We start from the raw sequence: 19,167 nt of genomic DNA, 5'->3' as shown, positions 1-19,167 counted from the left end.
ACAACTCTTTGCGAGAATAAGAAATCCTTGAAACACTGGGTTTTGGAACTCGGCATGTCATTTGCCAAAGAAACTCATGGAACTTAAAGTGTAGCTGACTTCAGACACCCAGCTCCTGCCGTAGTCCCATCACTGACACCTCTTCCCCGAGACTGTAGCCTGGGCCTCAAGCTGGATACCTTCTAGAACACTCAGTCCCGTGTGGCTGTTAGCAACCAAACATTTTGCAAAGACTCCCCCAGAATCCCTTTTGTGGCTGTAAACAGGACAGACAGAGTCCATTTTCTTGTAATTTGGATTATGTTCCCCTAAACGCATTAAGTGAGGCTGGCCCCTGCAAAAGCCTAATACACATTCTCTCGCTGAGGCCTAAGCCTGGCCTGCTGTTAATCACCATTTGTTTTGCCATCTCTCTGCAGAGCCGCCGTTTCAACCACAGGCCTGAAACCAGCTGAGTGTTCTCTGCTCCAGATGAAATATGAACATTTACACTAAGTCTGGGAGCACCAGTGATCCCTGGGGATCCCCGCTGTTTATAATTATTCATCCAGAGAAGTACCTGTTTATTCTATTTTTTTTTTTTTTTTTGTTTCCCGCCTCTAAAGACAATTCCGATCCATGGCGATCTCCCCCACGCTCTGGCACAACTTACTATCATAAATGACCCTGGGGGTGGACTTTTGTCAGAAGGAATTCTGGAAGTCTAAACAGAACTCACCCTTGGGTTTCTCCCTGGTCTCCAAGCCTCTTTCTGCCTCCTCGAAGAATGCTCGCGGACTGGCTTGGTTTCACGGTCTTTTTTTCAGAGAGTGTGTTGTGCTTTGTGCCGTTAATTGGGACTTTGAAAAGTGCTCAGTGATGTTATATTTTAGTATATATTCCACCAAAGTGACCACTAAAAATGACCCTTCCTACATGGCTGGGCTCCCTTGGTGGACAAGGGGCCCGGTGTGTACGCCTTTGGGCGCGGGGCTGGCGTGGAAGGGCAGTTGCTCATTTGGGCCACTAGGTAGCGCTACCATCTTTAATTACCCTTGGTTTCTCCCCTCCAGATGACCCCAGGATAGACAGATATAAAACCAATCAATCCATCAAGCTATCTAGCTACCTATCATTTTCCCAAAAACTATTAGCAACGCTCTGCCTGCTCCCTCCCCGGTGGGTATTTCCTACTTTATTTTCTTTCTCAGTGAAACAGTCCCAAGAACCTTTCCATCATGGCAAGGCATAAGCAGTCAGAGAAGAACTGAGTTCACCAGCCAAAGGGGATGTACAGGCAGACTTATATAAAAAACAGTCCAGATGAGGGATGCCAAATGCTTTCACACGGCTACATCCTCTCTAGGACTTCAATTCCCATGTAAAGATGTTAATTCTCTCCCTTCCCATGTGGAAGTCAGACAACCCGTACTTATCCCAAATTCCACTGTAGAAGGCAGGTAATTGGCCACGAGTCACCCAGCTGACATGGTAGTAGGTCTAGGTGACTCTCCGCTGTCACCCTGCCTCCAGTGAGCTCAACTCCTGCCCAGGCATGGGAATACTTGGTCTTCTCTCGGCCTCTGCTATCGCTACTCCATCTGCGTGTTCCTGAGCTGGTTCTGGACAGGGCAAGGGGTCCCTTCTCTTCCCCCCAGCCTCAGCTGGGGTTGGAGCCCTCCTGGGGACCTCTAACAGTTTCTGGGGTTGCATTTAAGCCCCACCCGTTCTATCTTTTCACACCTCTCCTTCTTGACCTTGGAGTTGCTCAGTAAACTTCTGAAGCAGCAGCAGCAGCATCTTCTCTTTTGATACTTCTCCCATCTTTCCCTATTGGGATTATAAACTAGTGTTTAACGGGAGTTTCATACACAAAAGATTCCTCTTCTTCCCTCTTGAGCCTCTGGTCTGAGACTCCGGAGCACATCTATTATCTGGTCCATAAGCTTGCAAATGCTTCTGCCTCCAAAGCCAGGGATGAGAACGATAGCATTTTGAATTGCTTAACTGCCAGCATTGAAATGGAGACTTCCTGACACGGCAGTAGACATGGAGAAAGACACGTGGGGTATGGGGTCACTTCACTTCCAGCTCTGTGGCCCCTGGGTGCCCTGTCCTATCTCGACCCCCTCAGCTTCCCAGTGCACAGAATCATGGCCTGGCTGCTTGGAGGGGTGATCTTCTAGCTTGAGGGACCCCATGTGTCCAGGCATCCTGTGAACTGGTGTTGGCTGTGTACCTAACTGGCCTCACCGACCTCTGACTCTGAGGAGCTTCACCTGTAGCATTTTTGAATATGCCAAGTGAGCATGTCACTGAACAGTGGGGAATGTCATTTGAGGAGTGACATCTTGTGCTTTAGTCTCAGCATGAATTCTTCAGCCATAACCCCCAGCAATACTTCTACATATCTGAAACCACACCATAAAAAACATTTAGCAACCTCTTGTTCTAAAGCAGCTTTTGGGTACCCATATCAAGATGCACCAGGTTCCTGTCATGGAAAACAGACAACCTAGTGTTTACCTCTCCCCATTCCACAAAGTTCTTGGGAGAAGAACCAGCTTGGAACCATTTAGGCACCAAAAGGCAAGTGTTTGAACTGCCAGGGAGTCTCTGTGTCTCTCTCAACCAGCAGAAGGCTGGAGTATTTGGATTAATGAACAGTTTGGTGCCAAGCACACATACCACAAACGTTTAGCAATAGGAACAGATAACCAGGTTATTTATCAAGTTCAAAGTTGTTTAGAAAGGCTCATGCAAAGCTGAAGGAAAGAAGATCCCCAGTTGATGGGAGGTGGGGAAGGGCGCCCATCCAGAAAGAACGCGTCAGATTTACGTGACTTTCCCTTCTACCTCCACGGTGTCCTTTTTAAAATGTGTTGGAGGCCGAGGGGTTTCTTCACTTCTACACTGACAGGCAGCATAGCATGTTGGCCGAGAACACGCAGGCTGAGCCGAGACCTGGGCCCATAAATCAGGGATACACTTGAGCTCATCATACAAGGGGGTTCTCGTATGGATGAAATGAGTGAAAACAATAATAGGCCACTTCGTACAGATGCACGGCAAAGAGAAAGTGTCGATGAGTAGTTGCCGATATTACTTTTATATTATGGTTAAGAACCATTGTTTGGATTAGGACAGTGTCTACCAGCGGGGAAATAGGCAGAATTCCCCAAGGACTCTTAGGTAAACTTGACTCCTGGTGGGTTCAAAGCGCACTATTAGTTATACTCAAGTTCTGGTGAGCTCCTGTTAGCAGAGTAGGTCTCCCGCGTAACTGCAGGGTCGTCTCAACTATGGGATGGGTGCACACGTCTCCATTCATAAACGAGGAGACTGCTACGCTGCTTCTCATCTTCACTCAGAGCTTTCGCTGCTGTCGTTAGTCAGATACTACGCCTTGTACGTCCAATGACAGACCATGCGTTAGAGATGGGAATATATTTAGAATTATACTGTCTTCCAGAAATAAACAAAGACATACATTTTAAGATAAGTCTCCCTGAATAATCTCTCTCATTTCCCTATAAACTTAGTAAGTTAAAATAGTTACAGAATTATTTTTCTTTCTTTTGCATTCTAAATGGTACATTTAGGTCAAGTTTTCATATAGTACTCACCTGCACTTCAAAGTCTCTGAATGACAGGTGAGTACCACGCACCAAGGCGTCTGGGTGAGCCTATCTGTAGCATCAATTCACTGCAGTCCCTTCAGCCACAAGCTGTTCAGGGCACGCCTCAAGTTCAAAGCTAGATGGGCTTCTGCCCCTAGAGATGGGTCATGGACCCTGGAAGGGAGGGCCTGGGCAGCATCTTGGCTTGGGTTTGCTTTGCCCTCACTAACTCTGGGCCCAGGCTCAGAGGGGCAATGTGTCCCCTGTGAGGTCCAAAGTCAGCCAGGCTGCCAACAGAATCCATGCGCTCATGAACAGATCAGGCACTCGGAGCACAGGGATACCCTTTCTCGAAATGCTCTCAACAGAGACACATAAAAGCAACGTAAAACCCTGACAGCATGGAAGAGGCTGGCATCTGGCTTTCTCTCACCGTATGATCTTGAGACACCCAAGCTCCGAAACCAGGTGTGCTTCAGGGTCGTGAGGGAAGCATTTTGAAATCAGGATGTTGAAATCGAAGGATCGGAGTATTTTAGCTCCACTGACTGATGTAAAACAATATTGACTCCCATGAATCCCGTTTGGGGGCAGAATGGCCTGCCAAACTCAACAGTGAGGGATGAGGAGCAGGGCTGGACCTGGGAGGGGATGCCACCAGGAACCTCGTCAGGTCGGCAGGTGACTCCGACCTTGTGTGCACCCTTGGGCGAGGCAGTCCTTAGTTCTCCCCACTGCCCTGATGATCGCTCCTTCACAGCTCCGTAGCTGAGGGAAAGGAGGCCGATGCCGAGCTGTCATTTGCTCAAAAGAAGGAAAAAGAACCATCTGTCATTGGAATAGGACTGGATACCACACAGGTGGGAAAACCTGGACCTCCCTGCTTCAGGCTGAACTTATGTTCAGTTTGCTGAATGAATAAGCAATGATGTTGTTTGAAAAGCAAAGCCATTTCCTAAAGAGCCCCAGGAACACCACAGACGCTTATAAGTTACTTGAACTTCTCTTTGGGATTATAAGTCAAGTTCTAGAACAATGATCTTTAAGGAGTGGTACCTTTTCATTTCACCAACATAATAGATTCCAGTGAGGCTGCACTGGTTTTTGATAATACATTTATCTAGGCTCAGTTTCACTTAGGAATATACCTTCTCTGTGTCTGGATGGCAGAATTCTGGAGAGGTCGGTGATTGTACCTCCTGAGGTGTGACCAGATTTGGGAACCACGCAGTGTAAAAGCAAGTGCTTGAGTTTAATTCATTTGGTAGCAAGGCTGTAGGGGAAACAGCACTTTAATTCCACAGAGCCCGGCCTGTACTTCTTTGCCTCTCTGAGAGTCAGTTTCTTCTTCCAAGAAATGGAAATACCAGCACATGCAGAGGCACTGGGAGCATGGCTCATAACACCGCCTGCTCCATTGTCAGGGATGCTCAGTATCTATTCATTTTCTTTTGCATCTCCTCATTTAAGAATTCCTGTGTTTGGTCCCTCACTGGGTGTTTGGAGAGCCATTTAAGTAGGAGCTTTTGACACCTTATTCTGCATTATTACACACACTAGGGAGGCAGTGAATTGTGTCTTGAGGAGGCTTGGAAGGAGAGAAGGCAAACAGAGGTTTCTCGGCAAAGATCAGAGAAGCCCTCCTTGAAAAAAAAACCGCCAGGTTACTGCAAGACCCTTTTTTTCTTTTGTCACAAATCTGGTTACTAAGTAAACACCTGCAAATGGGAGAGACAGCTTGGGGGTGGGAGACAAGCCACCTACCATTCTCCATGTTTATCCAGAGAGGAAGCACCTGTCTGACACCTGGGCAGGAAGGATGGGAGCGGATCCACCACCAGAGCTCCTCCGAGGATCTCAAGCGGCAGGGTCTTCCCCACAAGCAGAACCTGGCACTAATCTGCGAGGAACTGCGGCCCCTTTCTGGACAGAGAGAACTCAGCTCATTGCTAACACTATCTGGCCTGGAAGGTGGCAGCAAAACTCAGCCACAGAGAATGTGGGGATGCCTGGATGCGTGGGCGCCCCACCCAGCGCCTTCCTTCACTCTGCCTGCCACCCAGCCAAGTCTGCTCTGTTGTTAACTGGAGATCACGTCCCTCACGAGGGGGGCTTGCCTGTCACCTGCTATGGTGGCGGAACAGTGGGAAACCTCTTCTTTGTAGATGTAAACATGCCATTTTTGTCACACCACACAGTTCCTGCACAGATTGGTAAGAGCCTTGCCAAGTTCTCCTTCAGCTGCCCTTCAGAGCACAGCTAGTTTTGTTTTCAGGGATCGGGGCTCAGGATTCACCTGAAAAATCACTCATCCGTGTGATACACGGGAGAAGAGCAAGGTTCGTGCACAGACTTTCCAGATTCCTGCCCCAGATGCCTAAAGAACAGGCACCCCCTCTTACCAGCAGGTAACATTTTATGTTACATTTCTGCTGGAGGATCCTAAAGCCAGATGGAGAAGGTGATGGCTCTCCTTGAGGTGACAGCACGACTGTGCCACTCACCACGACCTGCAATTCTGTCCGTTGAGCTCAGACTCTGGGGCTCAGCGGGTCTGTAGAAACATAGGCAATTAGTCTTCCTTGCAGTCTTGTTCCTGCCTCCCCACCTGGCTCAAGAGACACCTATTGTAGAGAACACCTAACTTTGCAGCCTAAAAGGAATTCGCAGCTCACCATTTCCTCTAGATGGCGCAATTTCCCCTAATTCGTCCGCAAGACACCCTATTTATAAAATAAATAAAATCGAACGCCTTCAGAAACCACACTACATAATAGCAGCTCGAAGGCCCCCATTAAAATCTCAATTTGAGGGAATTGATTCTACCTCCGAGCAAATCCAATGCAATTACATTAACAGGATGCAATCAAGAATTGCATCCCAGCATCCCCACCTGGGCCTACCCCCCTAAATACACCTGTCCCCCTGCCCCAGCTGGTTCTCTGGGATGAGCCACCGCGAGAGCTAGGCGTGCAGTGATCCCTGTGCCTGGCCTGCAGGCCCCAGCCACCCACTCAGGGACACCAGGGCCACTTGGAAATCCTATCCTTAGCACTTAAGCAAAGTCCTGCATTTTCCAGCACACCTGCGTTCCCAAGCAAAGGACCGCTGGGACCTGAGCCCTGGCCTAGCTCTGAGCTGATGCCCCCGGGTGCAGGCACTCATCTTGTGGCTCTGCAGCTGGTTTAGAAAAACCGACGCACCGACGGAGGAGGGAGTTGAGCCAGTCGGGCGTTCTCCGCGGGGCAGCCGGGTGACCGGCTCCATCGCTGGCTACCGGGAAGAGGGGGTCAAGCAAAAAGGAAAGGAGCTCTCAGCCCGCACACAGTGGAGACCTTCGCCGGGACTGTCCAACCACGCGCGCTGCTGGCTGCCTGGGGAGAGACTTTTAGGAAAAAAAGAGCAAATACCAAACCACAAAAACTTTACTGCTGCCAAGAGCTAAAAGCGATCGAGGCGCAGCAAAGCTCCAAATCTGGGCAAGATGGGAGCAAGATGAGACGTGGGGCTAGGGAGGACCCAACCAGTGCGGTGGCCCCGGCAAATGTCAGAGGCGCCTCCGGGAGGCGGGAGTCGGGTCCACCCCGCTTCTGGCCCGCGCTTACCTTGGCGGCTGCATGAGCCCCTGCGGCCCGCGGGGGGTGGCGTGGCGGGGCTGCAGGCGAAGAGGGGGTGCCCGGGAGCCGCTCTCGGCCCCGGGGCAAGGAGGGAGGGGCTCGGCAGGCGTTGGTTCCCGCCGCCCCGGCCGGATCAGCAGCGGCCCGGGACGTGCCGCCAGCTCCCCCGCTGCATGCTCGCGAGCGCCTGGAGGAGCCGGCCCGCGAGCGAACAGCTAGCTATCGCGTCCCCAGCCCAGCGGCTCGGGCGGCGCAGCCCGCGCTCGGGAGACGACTGCAGAGTCGGGAGTCGGGTGGCTCGGGCCACCCCTCCTTCGCCCGGCCCCCGCCCGCAGTCGCGGAGCGCGGCGTCGCGAGGTTCGTTTGCGCGCGGAGGGGAGGGGGCGGGCCGGCGCCCAGGCGTGGGCGGGGGGCGAGGGCGGGTTGGGGAGTAGGTGGGGGTGAGAGTTCCGCTCGCCCCGCCCCGTCGCTGCCGCACCCTCCCGCATCAGCACCCGTTGGGTGGCTCGGTGAGGGGTACGCACTGTGAAAAGTCAAGACATCGCTAAACGCACGGGTTGGGGGTGCAGGCTAGTGTGGCCATCCCCGAGATGTCCCCAACTTTCCAAATCTCCCGCAGGGATGCCGTGGAGAGCACGTTTTGCACCCTCAATTCCTTGATGGCCAGAGGGAGTTGCTGTGAGGTCTCTGCGGTAGACAGTCGCAGCCGCGAGAAACGCCGCTGCCCTCTGGGAGACGCACCTTTGTTCTACTGACAAGCTATTTTTGTTTCAGAATCTTATTTTGAAGAATTCATACATATGTATGAAATGTGTAACACATGAATACGTTCTTGCGTGAGGTTTCACACAACTTGGGCGTATCGAGAGCAAAAAGACCACATCACGTTCCCTCCCCATGGCAGCCGCTCCCCAGAGGTAACCTCCGGTCAGGGTGTGCTCAGCTGCGGCTCTTTTCCGTCCTCGCTCTGCACTTTTGCATGCATACATACCGATTGCAAGTGGATTCTCACGGGCTTTTCAAAAGCATGTTTAACCATGCAGCGCATGCACACACTGGCGAGAACACCACCACGCCGCTTCAGCGGTGATAAATCCCCAGAGGCTTCCGGAGGCCAAAGACAGACTATAGCGGGGAAACAGCGAAGAGCCACCCAAACGCCGCTTGCAGATCTGCAACCCCAGCCGGGGTAGGAAGTCCGCTTCAGCGCGGCTCACTCCCAAACCAGCATCGCGTCGCGCAGGGGGAGATTTGCCAGTACTTTTTAGACAGTATTATGACCTTCCCGTTCTTACAGAAAACAAACCGTCTTGGATTTTGATATGATGGGAACTCTTTGGATTTGCAAAATGAAAAGGCATTGTCCACATTAAAGCACAATCGTTATTGATGCTTGTGGTCTTGAGGGATGTGGTTTTAACACAGTAATAGCCTGCATCTCATTGGCCAAGTGTACTGAGAGAATCTATTGCTGGGATATAAATAAAATCATGGGATTTAGCAGGAAGGGATTGAGTATTGGGAAGGCTGGTTTCTATAATTAGTTCTGACCTTGGGCGAGAGGTTGGGCAAACTGAGACACTGCTGGGCCTCAGTTTCCTCATCTGTAAACAGAGTTGTACTAGATGTTGGGTGAGTGTGTGTTCCAGTCCTCGTATCTGGTGAATGACTGATTTCTTCCCTTAATCACCTTTGCACTCAGCTCCATCATCTCCTTCGGGAATAGCTCTCCTAACACCCCATGCTCTCACACTGCTCTCACTTGGCAGTTATGCCCTTGAGGGTAACCCTTCCATAAGTGTGGGCTTCTTCCACTACACCGTAAGCAGCCAGGAGGGCGGGGCCAGGGCTGCCTGGGGCCATCACCGCATCCCCAGTACTTAGTACAGTGCCTGCTGGCACATAATAGGCATGCTACAAGAATTTTGGAATGACTATCACACAGATAATGGATTTCTTACTGCTCTTCCAAGTTGCTTGGCATTTTCAAAATATGCCAAGGAACTTGGCATTTTCATACGAGATGTTAAGTGGAAACATCTCGTTTTAAAATGAAGCCTTTGGAAAGTACCCAGGAGGGTTTCCCCGCCTTGGGGGGGCAAACAGTCCACTGTCTAGATGGAAACAGACAATTCTCAGCTCCACCACAGGCTGCACAGGCGGCAGGCCAGCAGCTATTTACCTTGATGAGCATAAGCTCCTGTGGAGAAGACAATGAATATTAATGCTACTCATTAAGTACTTGATTAAGTTGGAACCATGCATAGGCAGTTGCAATACACAGATGAGCACTCAGAGTTAAATGAGGCCATGGGGTGTGTTTAGGGTGCAAATTAACAAATGTACGTGCTTTCTACTGACAATCGAGAGACATTCCCAATAGAAAATGCCAGAGAATGCCTGTCTCCTTTATTGCAAAGGGCCTGACTTTCCTTAAAAATAGGAACAGGCAATAGCTAACTTGGACTCAAGAGTTAGAAAAGTAAAGTCATGAAGAAACAAGCAGGGGTGGGTGTGTGAGGTGGGTATCTAATGCAGTACAAGGCTGCTATTTCCATGACTTCCTCTCTTGTCCAGTGTGCAATGTTCCCAAGGAAGAGGTTAAAGTCTGGACTCATAGTTGTAGAAGAAAATAGGAGAGCTGGGGTGTCCACCCCTTCTTAGCCATTCTTTTCTTTTCTTTCTGAGAGGGGTCCCTCTCCAGGCCCTTTTAGAAGCCAGTGCCACAGGGGCAGGATTGGTTTGAGTTTTGTTATCATTTACCGAGCACCATCCCTACCAGGACATTGAATGAATGTTATAGATGTTTCCTCAGTTCTCATAACTCTCTATGAGGTGGGTGTAACTATTCCCATTCTGGTGGGAACTGAGGTTCAAAGTGTTAACTGAGGTGATGAACACGGAGTAGACTCAATCCACACCCACCTGAGCCCCAAACTGACACATTTTCCGCTAAGCATACTGTCTGTTTTCCTTATCATCCTTTTCCCACCTCTCCTGCTGGGCTTGAGCCAGAACACCTACACCTGCCACTTTCTGCAGCGCTGGCAACGCTGGTGGAGTAAGAATGGAGGGCTGTCACTTCCGGCCACGGGTACTCAATGTCCTCAGAGCAAGCTCTGCTGGTGGGTTGTTCTCCTGGTGGGCTTTGGGGGGCTTTGTCAGTCCATAAATTGTGGGGAAGCTCAGAGAGACATTTGCTTCCTTTAAGTATTCCGGTGAGCTTCCCAGGAAATGAGTGAGTCACACCTGTTTCTAAAGATCTTACCTTGGTATTCAAATTTGGACCCGTTGGTAAGGAGCTCATTGGTGGATACTCATTCTTTTTGATCCACTATGGCCCCCCTTCGGCTCACCATGCTTCCCAAGTAACCCCTCAACGTCTTTGAAAACTAAAATGGTTCATTAACATGTGAAGGCCAGATCCCATGATCCCCAGAAGCTGGCCTCTGCAATAAGTCCAATTCAATTAAGAAAAAATCTTTTCCTTTTCTAGGCTGGGTTAATTTCACTGTGTGATCTGGTTATAGAGTGGCTAGGGCATATGGCTTAATAGGGTAAGACCTTCAGTAAACTTTTCTCTCTGGTCCTGGATTTATTTTTACATAAAACAGTGGTCTCCAAATTAGGTTCTTTTGTAGTTCTAAAATCCTATGATTTAGCGGAGATAAAATATATATAATTTTATTACTCACTAGGGCAAAGCTCAATAACTCCAATTCTCTTGACAATTTTTTTTTGGATTGTTGCTCTTGACTGTGATTCCTCAAATATTTTCTGTAAGCAAGTAGGATATAAATAGTAACAACATCCCGACTCTAGACTTTGGGATTATAAATTCATAGTAATCTTATCATTAACAGTTGTCAATCTGTAACATTCTTATTCTTTTCTCCTTTGGTAATATTCATAGTATCTTGTATTTTTATAAATCTCTGAATTTGAGAGGTATGTGCTTGGGATGGGTGGTTTCATGAATCAGCCTGATTAGGTTATGGTGCCCAGTTTGGTCAAACATTGCTCTAGATGTTGCTGTGAAGGTATTTTTTGATATGATAACAATTACAATCAGCTGGCTTTAAGTAAAGTAGATCATCTTTGATAACGTGGTGGGCCACATCGAATCAGTTGAAGGCCCCTTAAGAGCAAAGACTGAGGTTTTTGAAAAAGGAACTCTGCCTCAATATTAAAACATAGAAACCCCGTCTGACTTTCCAGCCTGCTGTCCTGCTCGACAATTTTTTTGTCAGCCCCAGAATCATGTGAGCCAATTTCTTAAAATAAATCTCTCTCTAATACTGGCTCTGTTTCTCTGGCAAACGCTGACTAATACAGCAAACAGGTCCACTCAAGACATATGAGGAGTATGCATTCATTCGTTCACTCCTTCATCTGGTCAGTAATCATTCATTGAGATAAACATGTATACAGCCCTGCAGAGGGCCCTGGACACGATTTGTAATATCAAAGCGTGATGGGCTCATATTGTGGTTCCCTGAAAGTGCCCAGTAGAGTCTCACGAAACAACCAGGTAGTAAGCATTGCGGGGGCTCAGAGACACACAGTAGGCTTGCTCAGACAATGGCCCCTTTTCTGGGAACTTCAGAGTCACAAAAACGATTAATGGCTAGAAGATGAGAAGTCTAGCAGAGTGCCAAAAAAGGAGAACATTCTTTTTCTCCTGAGCACTGATCTTCAAGTGCTGTGACCTTAAATTTCTTTGGAGATGGAAGGTGGGGAAGGAGGAGTGAGAAGCAAAGAGTGAGGAAGAGAGGACACTCGCTGCCAGGCTGGAAGGATCTGCTTTTAAACCTTGGCTCTGGCCTTAGCTGAGTGACCACGGGCAAATCATACAACATCGCTCTCATTTTCATATTTGTAAAGTGGAAAGATCTTTCCTGGAAGAGTCGGCGAGGACTCAATAAGCTAAATGATATAAAATACCCAGAACAGGATTTTGAATCGATCGGCGGGAGTGTAGCAAAAGGCAGCCAGCCCATCTAGGTCTCCGTGCATCTTCCTTGCATCTTCGCATTAAAGACGGTAGGAGGCTGACCTACGGTCTTAAAGCCAAACACGGGCCATACTCACTGTTTCCAAGCTGTGGATGACACCTTGCTGGACATGGAGAAATGGCTACTCCAGACAGCGCCTGCGGCCGGCCACCCCTGTGTGGTGCAGGCTCTTCTCTCCTTTCACTTATATCCCTTGGCATTGATGTTGCCCTGTGCTCCTCCGGAGAGCTGCTACAGACTTAGGGGAGTGAGAGCAGGACAGTCTATGACCAAACAGCAAGCTCTTTGGAGTCAGAGAAATGAGCTTGAATCCTGGTGCTTGAGTTGTGTCTCTGCCTCAGTTTCCCTATTGTAAACGAAAAATATCAGACGTTGTTCAGACTGCTGGAGCAGACGTTTACAAAATGAAAGATGTTTTTGCTTTCATCATCAGGGATTACAAAGGAACTAAAAAGAGGACTCCCTAAGATTAGCACAATTTGCTCAGGCATGTAGTTCATTATCTCCCAAACTTGGTCTGGCTTTAGAATCAGGGGGATGCTTATTAAAAGTACAGGTTCCCAGCACTTACTCCAGAGCTAGTGAAATAAAAATCTCACAAGGTAAGACTTAGGGATATGTTTTAAAAAGCTACCTACTTTGAACAGATATCTGTACGCCCATGTTCATATTCGCATTATTGACAATAGCCAAGAGGTGGAAGCAACCCAAGCATTCATGGATGGATGGATGAATGGCTCAACAAATTGTGGTATATATATAATGGAATATTATTCAGCTTTGAAAAGGAAGGAGATTCTGACACTTGCTACAACACAGATGGGCCTTCAGGACATTATGCTAAGTGAAATAAGCCAGTCACAAAAAGACACATACTGTATGATGCCAATTACATGAGATACCTAGAGAAGTCACATTCATAGAGACAGAAAGTAGAATGGTGGTTGCCAGGGCTGGGGGAGGGGATGCCAGGGCTGGGGGGCGGCCTTAGTGTTCAATGGGAACAGACTTTCAGTTTAGGATGATGAGAAAGTTCTACAGATGGCTGAGGGTGACCATTGCACAAAAGTATGAATGCATTTAATGCCACTGAGCTGTACACTTAAAAATGATTAAAATGGTAAATTTTATATTATGTGTATTTTACCACACACACAAAAAACCCTTCACAGACTTTTCTAGCACAGCAAATCTGGGAATCTAAAATTGAGACTATTCCACCATTCCAAATGCTTATTTTCTGTTCTTTTATTCCTATCTTATCCTTCACCCCTTTGCACCATCTCAAGCCATCCACTTAGACAGGGATGCGGCAAGAACTGGGAAGGACCCAACGTGCCCTGGAGGACAAGGTAGCAGGAGTGGGAGGCAGGAGGGTTTAGCTAGAAGAGCTGGTGGAGGGATTTCCTCCCAACAATAAGAACCCCCCTCTCCTGCCAACCTAGTCTCTGCACCAGTCAGGGTCACCTTGGAGTGTAAGGACAGCAGTGCTCTGGGGAGGTGACCCCATCAGAAGTAATGCAACCCAGCCTTCTCGTCATCACAGAATTGCCACCTCTGACATTAAGCTGCCAGGACAACCAACCCTCCAGGGCATCTCATCCTCACCTCCTTGGAGGCTTGAGGGAGACTGGAGCCTACAGCCTTCCTCCTGGGAGACAAAGTATGGTGGCCCAGGAGTTCAAGGGTCAAGAAGGAGGCAAGGGCCTTGGGGTTCTCCCACATCCACCTGCTGCCGCCTGGGGCCAGAGCCACACTTTCCCCACAGGCTTCTCACTTCTCTGAATGAGAAACGTTGCCCTTCAACTAAGATAGTCGTTAAATACTTCTAAATAATTAATCATTCTTTTGAATTGGTGTTCTCTGCCTGCCTATGCTTTTCTGGTTGCTTTCGCTTGTCTTTTTCTCTTTTCAATTCAAACGTGGTATTAATAATTTACGAGCACCTACATGGTCCTATATACCCATGCTCACATGCATAGGGAGAGGCAGCCTCTCCTTCATGCTTCAAGTCAAAATCAATACCAGGGAAGTTGAGCTTCCAATGTCAGGCCGTCTCTTTCCGGCTCTTTTTGGAACAGAAATGAGGGCCAAATCTATCTATAGAGGTTTGGCCTGAATCTAGCTCAAGTGCTTTTTTACTCTGTTCAACAACTTTGACCGTTGCTGGGTCCCAGCAGACTTGAAATAAAGCAATGAGGCATTCTGTGACAAAGCACACGGAGGGGGAGAAATCAGGAAATGGAAAATTCAATGCTACTTTTTATTCAGGTGTGACTTCAAGAGAAGGGAAACAGGAGGCAGAATTGGGGGAGGAGAAGGCCCTGAAATACATGGAGTCCTTCTTTGGAAAGCAGCCACCTCCCCGCCCTCGGGGGGGGCCCCTGGAGAAATGGGAAGCAAAGCAAGGGCTGGACCATGCACAGCGGATCATCGGTGAACGTCTGAGGCAGGCAGATAAAGGACACCCTAAAGAAAATGGAGTAGCCCCGTACACACAGTGCTCCCTTTTACCAAGTGCCTGAGCAGGACAGTGATAATTGGGATTGTCCTAAGAAGGGGAACAGGGATGAGGGGCAGGATGGGTGGGAGAGTCGCTTTACTGAGCATGTTTCAGAACCTCAAACGTCTTGCATTCGCATGTATTCCTTCTTAAGAAAATAAACAGGAAACAAATAAATGCACGGGTACACAAAGTCGGGATAGATTTAAAGAGGCCTATTTGTGGCAAATGCAAACAAACCAGAAATGCATAGATTGATAGAGGGCTTTCTTCTTGCTCCATAAATACTTTTATGTCTCATAAACATGTAAAACCTGGTTCAATTAGGCTGCACTGTACAAAATGACTTTACTTGCATGTCCAAAAAGGTAGAATAGCAACAATTTTACATGGTTTAACGCAGTTTTTTTTAAAAGATTTTATTTATTTATTTTTTTAGAGAGGGAAGGGAGGGAGAATGAGAGAGAGAGAAAGAGAGAGAGACATATCAATGTGCGGTTGCTGGGGGTTCTGGCCTGCAACCCAGGAATGTACCCTGGCTGGGAATCGAACCTGGGACACTTTGGTTCCCAGCCCGTGCTCAATCCACTGAGCTACGCCAGCCAGGGCTTAGTTTGTTTTTTTGTTTTTTTTTTTTTTAAAGCTTGGGCACTAGAGTAGTACCCCCTCTTCCTAGGGCATACATTCCAAGAACTCCAGTGGGTGCCTGAAATCATAGACAGTATAGAACCCTACATGCACTGTGGTTTTGCTTTCTTTTTTTTGTGGGGGGGGGTTTGTATACTTACCTTGTCACTTAAAGGAAGCATGCCCGGCTAATCTCCGATGTTTCCGAATGGCCAGAGGCCCTACTTCTGCGATCAGAGGACATTACGAAGTGAAATAAGGGTTCTGTGACCACAAGCACTGTGGTATCGGGTTCACCCCTGCAATCGCGCATGCGCCAGGACGGGCCACCTGGCGGGAAACGTGCGTGGCGTGCGCCGCTCCGTTCGGCTCCAGAAAGCCAGCGTCCCGCCGGCGTCGGCGGGAGCAGGTCTGGGGCGATTTCCTCCCGCTCCTCAAAATGGCGCTGTTGGGAACTTAGGGATTGCTTGTGTCTGGAATTTTTTTATTTAATATTTTTAGGCCGCAGCTGACGGTGGGTAAGTGAAGCTGCAGGTAATGGGGGGGGGGGGCGCGCACCACTCTACTGACGATTTGGTAATTCTTGGCCGTTTTGCGGGTGCTGTCTGGTGAGTTGCAGAATATTGAACAGCCTCCCTGCTCTGCCCATTAAGCCGAAGCCCAAACAGCGTCTCTCCAGGCGTTGCAATCTTTGATGTTTTCCGTGTCTCCGGCACGCCTGCCAAGCTAATGTGTGAGGCCCAGTGTGAAAGAAAAATGTGGGCCCCCTGCAGAAAAAGTATTAAGAATTTCAACACAGTGATAGTCAAGTGTTAAAATCAAGTGTGGGACCGGGGCCCTTCTAAGTGTGGTAGGCCATTCCATCGTGCAACTTACACACCTGGGAAACTGACCCTGGTCTCCAGACGTTGCCAAACGTGAGAACCACCGGTTTGATCTAATATATGTAGGTCTGCATATTAACGTGTGCTCGGAATCAGAGAGAGCCCCCCACCCCCAGTCGTTATTTAAACAATAAAATTGCATAAAGTCTTAAAAAATGCCATAGCGGACCATTAAGGCCCGCCACCAGCTTTGGAAATGTCTGATTGGAACACAGCCACGCTCACGTCTGTTTTGTTTACAGATTGTCTGTGGTTGCTTTCCTTCGCCGCCGGAGAGCTGAGAAGTTGCAACAGAGACGGTGAGGCCGCGAAGCCTAAAATATTTATTATTTGGCATCTTACAGAAAAGTTTGCTGACCCTGTGTAGATGATTGAGTTTTCCACCTGTGCTGGTTGCGGGACAGGTGGAATTAACTAGAAAGCCTTGGGCGTGCACTCCTCTAGCCCCTATTATCCACACAATTTAGAGCAGTGAGGGTTTTTTTTTGTTGGGAGGCAGTAGGCAACTGCTCTGGCTTATTTAAGCAGAGGAGAATTTATAGATAGAATGTTGGGGTACTCAGAATCAGTGGGTGGCATAATTAATGCGCTGTGTTTAGAGCGTCCAAGAAATAATGTATTGGTTGGTTTCTTTGGGGGTTTGGCGTCTGAGCTCAGTTGATAGAATGCATGTAAGAGGAAATTATCAGAATGGAAGCTGTTCGAACGTTAAAAAGAATTGCAGGCTACACAAAGGCGGTGTCTAGGTTTTTTTTTTTTTTTTAATTCAAACATGGGTTCCTTTCATTTCTAATACTCTTTTGCATTTGTTACTTTCTTTTCCTTCATTAAAAAAATTACTTTTTTGTGAGAAGTGTTTGGTGAAAACAGTTGAAAGGAAGGTGGTCTGATGGAAATTCAAGTAGTTTTGCATGAGTAATAATTATTATGATGATGATAGGTTTCCTGCCTAAGCCTTCTGAGTAGGTAGTGTTTGCAAATTAAACACACTATAAAATATTCAGCCCCTTGCCACATCTCGGTTGCTTTGCATAATCCCCCTGCACGAGCTCTCGGGTGAGCTCCTCCCTAATTAATTATTAAATTCCCATCTGTACAGTGTGCACAGGATAATGAAATTCCCACAAGCCCCAAGAAAAGCCAAGCATCGCCTTTTGGAGAAGGCTCCTGGCTTTCCCGGGCTTGCGTCCTCCTTTTCGCCAAGGGTCCCTTCCCCTGTGTCTCCCCCAAGGACTCATGGAAGATTTGACCAGTGGCAGAAACTGTTCTGACCTTTTATAACCCAGGATTCCACGGTTCTGGTCTCAGCCCCATACCACCCACAGCTCAGCCACCGAGGAACCTCCATCTGGCTTTATAAGGAAGTTCTCAATCCTATCCTAGGCTTGCTTTATGGACAGCCCCTAAGGTTCATTGTTATTCCCCTATTACTTCATTTTTGGGTGCATTTTTTTCCATGTAGCAAAAGATCAGTTTTTCTCCTGTTGTTCAGCAAGGCACTGTTTGAAAACCATGACACCCTCCCCGCATCTCTGAAAAACAGACCCAGAGTACAGGTAGCAGGGTGAGTGGGCATCTCGGATGAGGAGGCAGAGTCACTGTGGCAGATGACACAGATGACTGGGTACAGGGGGAGTTGAGGACACAGGTGTAATCCGGGGTCCCCCAAAGTGGACTCCGGAGCCTGTAAACGGGGATTCTGAGACATTTCATTGTGTTCCCCTCAGGCTGTTCTTGTTGCCAGCTGTGTCTCTGGGTAGAGAGTGTGTGTGTAAAAATCAGTGCCCACTAGCCAATGTTGTCTTTAACACAGATAAGAAACAGCTGATGTTTGAGATTTCTTGGGGTCATGTCAGTGCATCTCAAAGTTCCCTGTCTACACCAGTAACCTGGTGGCTTTGTTAACATGCAGATCCTGATTCAGGGAGCCTGAGATCCCGAGCTCCTGGGGAACTCACAGATGTTGCAGATGTTGCTGATGTTGTGGATCCATGGACCACACATGGAGTGGGGAGAGGCTGGCAGACAAGAGCAAACATGTAAACAGAGGAGAAATCAGACTTACAAATGAAGGGGGAGATCCAGCAGGGTAAGCTCATGTGTACCTTTTTTTCCCCTTTAGTTTTTTAATTAAAGGTGCGATTAGCAGGGATTAGAGCAGAGCCAGGGTTAAACTTTTTTCTTACGCTTATTATCATCATTTTTTTTTTCATTTCAACTAAGCCTGTGTTAAAATTTAGAAGTGGATTTAGAACTGGGTCTATTGTTGACCTGATATAATTGCGAATCTGCTCTCTTTTTTTTTTTTTAACCAGCTGGGCGTGACTTTCAGGGCGTTTTAGGATCTCTCTGTCCACTTTCTCCATCTGTACAATAGGGATTGTAACAGGGCCTGTGAAGGTTATACAGCTGGTATCTATCATTGGGTGTGGACCCCAGAATTGCTTTCATTTGGGTTCAAATCCTAGCTTGGCTACTTAAGTATATTTTCCCTTCTCTGGGCCTTGTTCTCCTTACAACACCAAAATTCGGCCCTGCCTTAGAGGATTGCTGTGAGGATTCAGTGAGGCCTGGTGTGGGGTAGGTGCTGATGATTGCAATGGCGGGAGAGAGATATCAGCCTTTCCGCTGGCCTAAGATGAAAGTGCCTGCAGAGGGGCAGTGAGGAGAGGGCGCGTTGAAGGTTTGAGGTCCATCGTTCCTCTGTTTCTCATTTGTGACATGGTCACTGTTGTACACATGTCAGGTGAGGCTCTGTGGGGCACTTGAACAGCCATCCGAAAGGGAGCCTATGTGAAAGTAGTTGAAAGATTCACGGACGCAAAATAAATGCCAAATCAGACACAAATTTTAAAAGATAGTCTCCTTCTGGGAGGCTGGCTGATCTGAATGGCCTGTGGTTAATAAAATCGTGAGGTTATT

At 48.1% G+C, this 19,167-nt stretch overlaps 1 protein-coding gene across 1 annotated transcript in view; it reads right to left on the bottom strand.

Moving 5' to 3' along the window:
- The window catches only part of RGMA (repulsive guidance molecule BMP co-receptor a), a 28,200-nt gene extending 20,632 nt beyond the window's left edge, over positions 1 to 7,568 (bottom strand). The window contains exon 1 of the mRNA XM_028502376.2: positions 7,205 to 7,568. Coding sequence (XP_028358177.1) covers positions 7,205 to 7,218 — 14 coding nt within the window. The 5' untranslated portion in view covers positions 7,219 to 7,568. The remainder of the gene's footprint in view (positions 1 to 7,204) is intronic.
- Between the last annotated feature and the right edge of the window lie 11,599 nt (positions 7,569 to 19,167).

The sequence above is a fragment of the Phyllostomus discolor genome, chromosome 12 (genome assembly GCF_004126475.2).
Source record: "Phyllostomus discolor isolate MPI-MPIP mPhyDis1 chromosome 12, mPhyDis1.pri.v3, whole genome shotgun sequence".
NCBI classification, from domain to species: Eukaryota; Metazoa; Chordata; class Mammalia; order Chiroptera; family Phyllostomidae; genus Phyllostomus; species Phyllostomus discolor.
The sequence above is the reverse complement of the archived record's forward strand: the minus strand, read 5'-3'. Positions and strand labels throughout refer to the sequence as shown.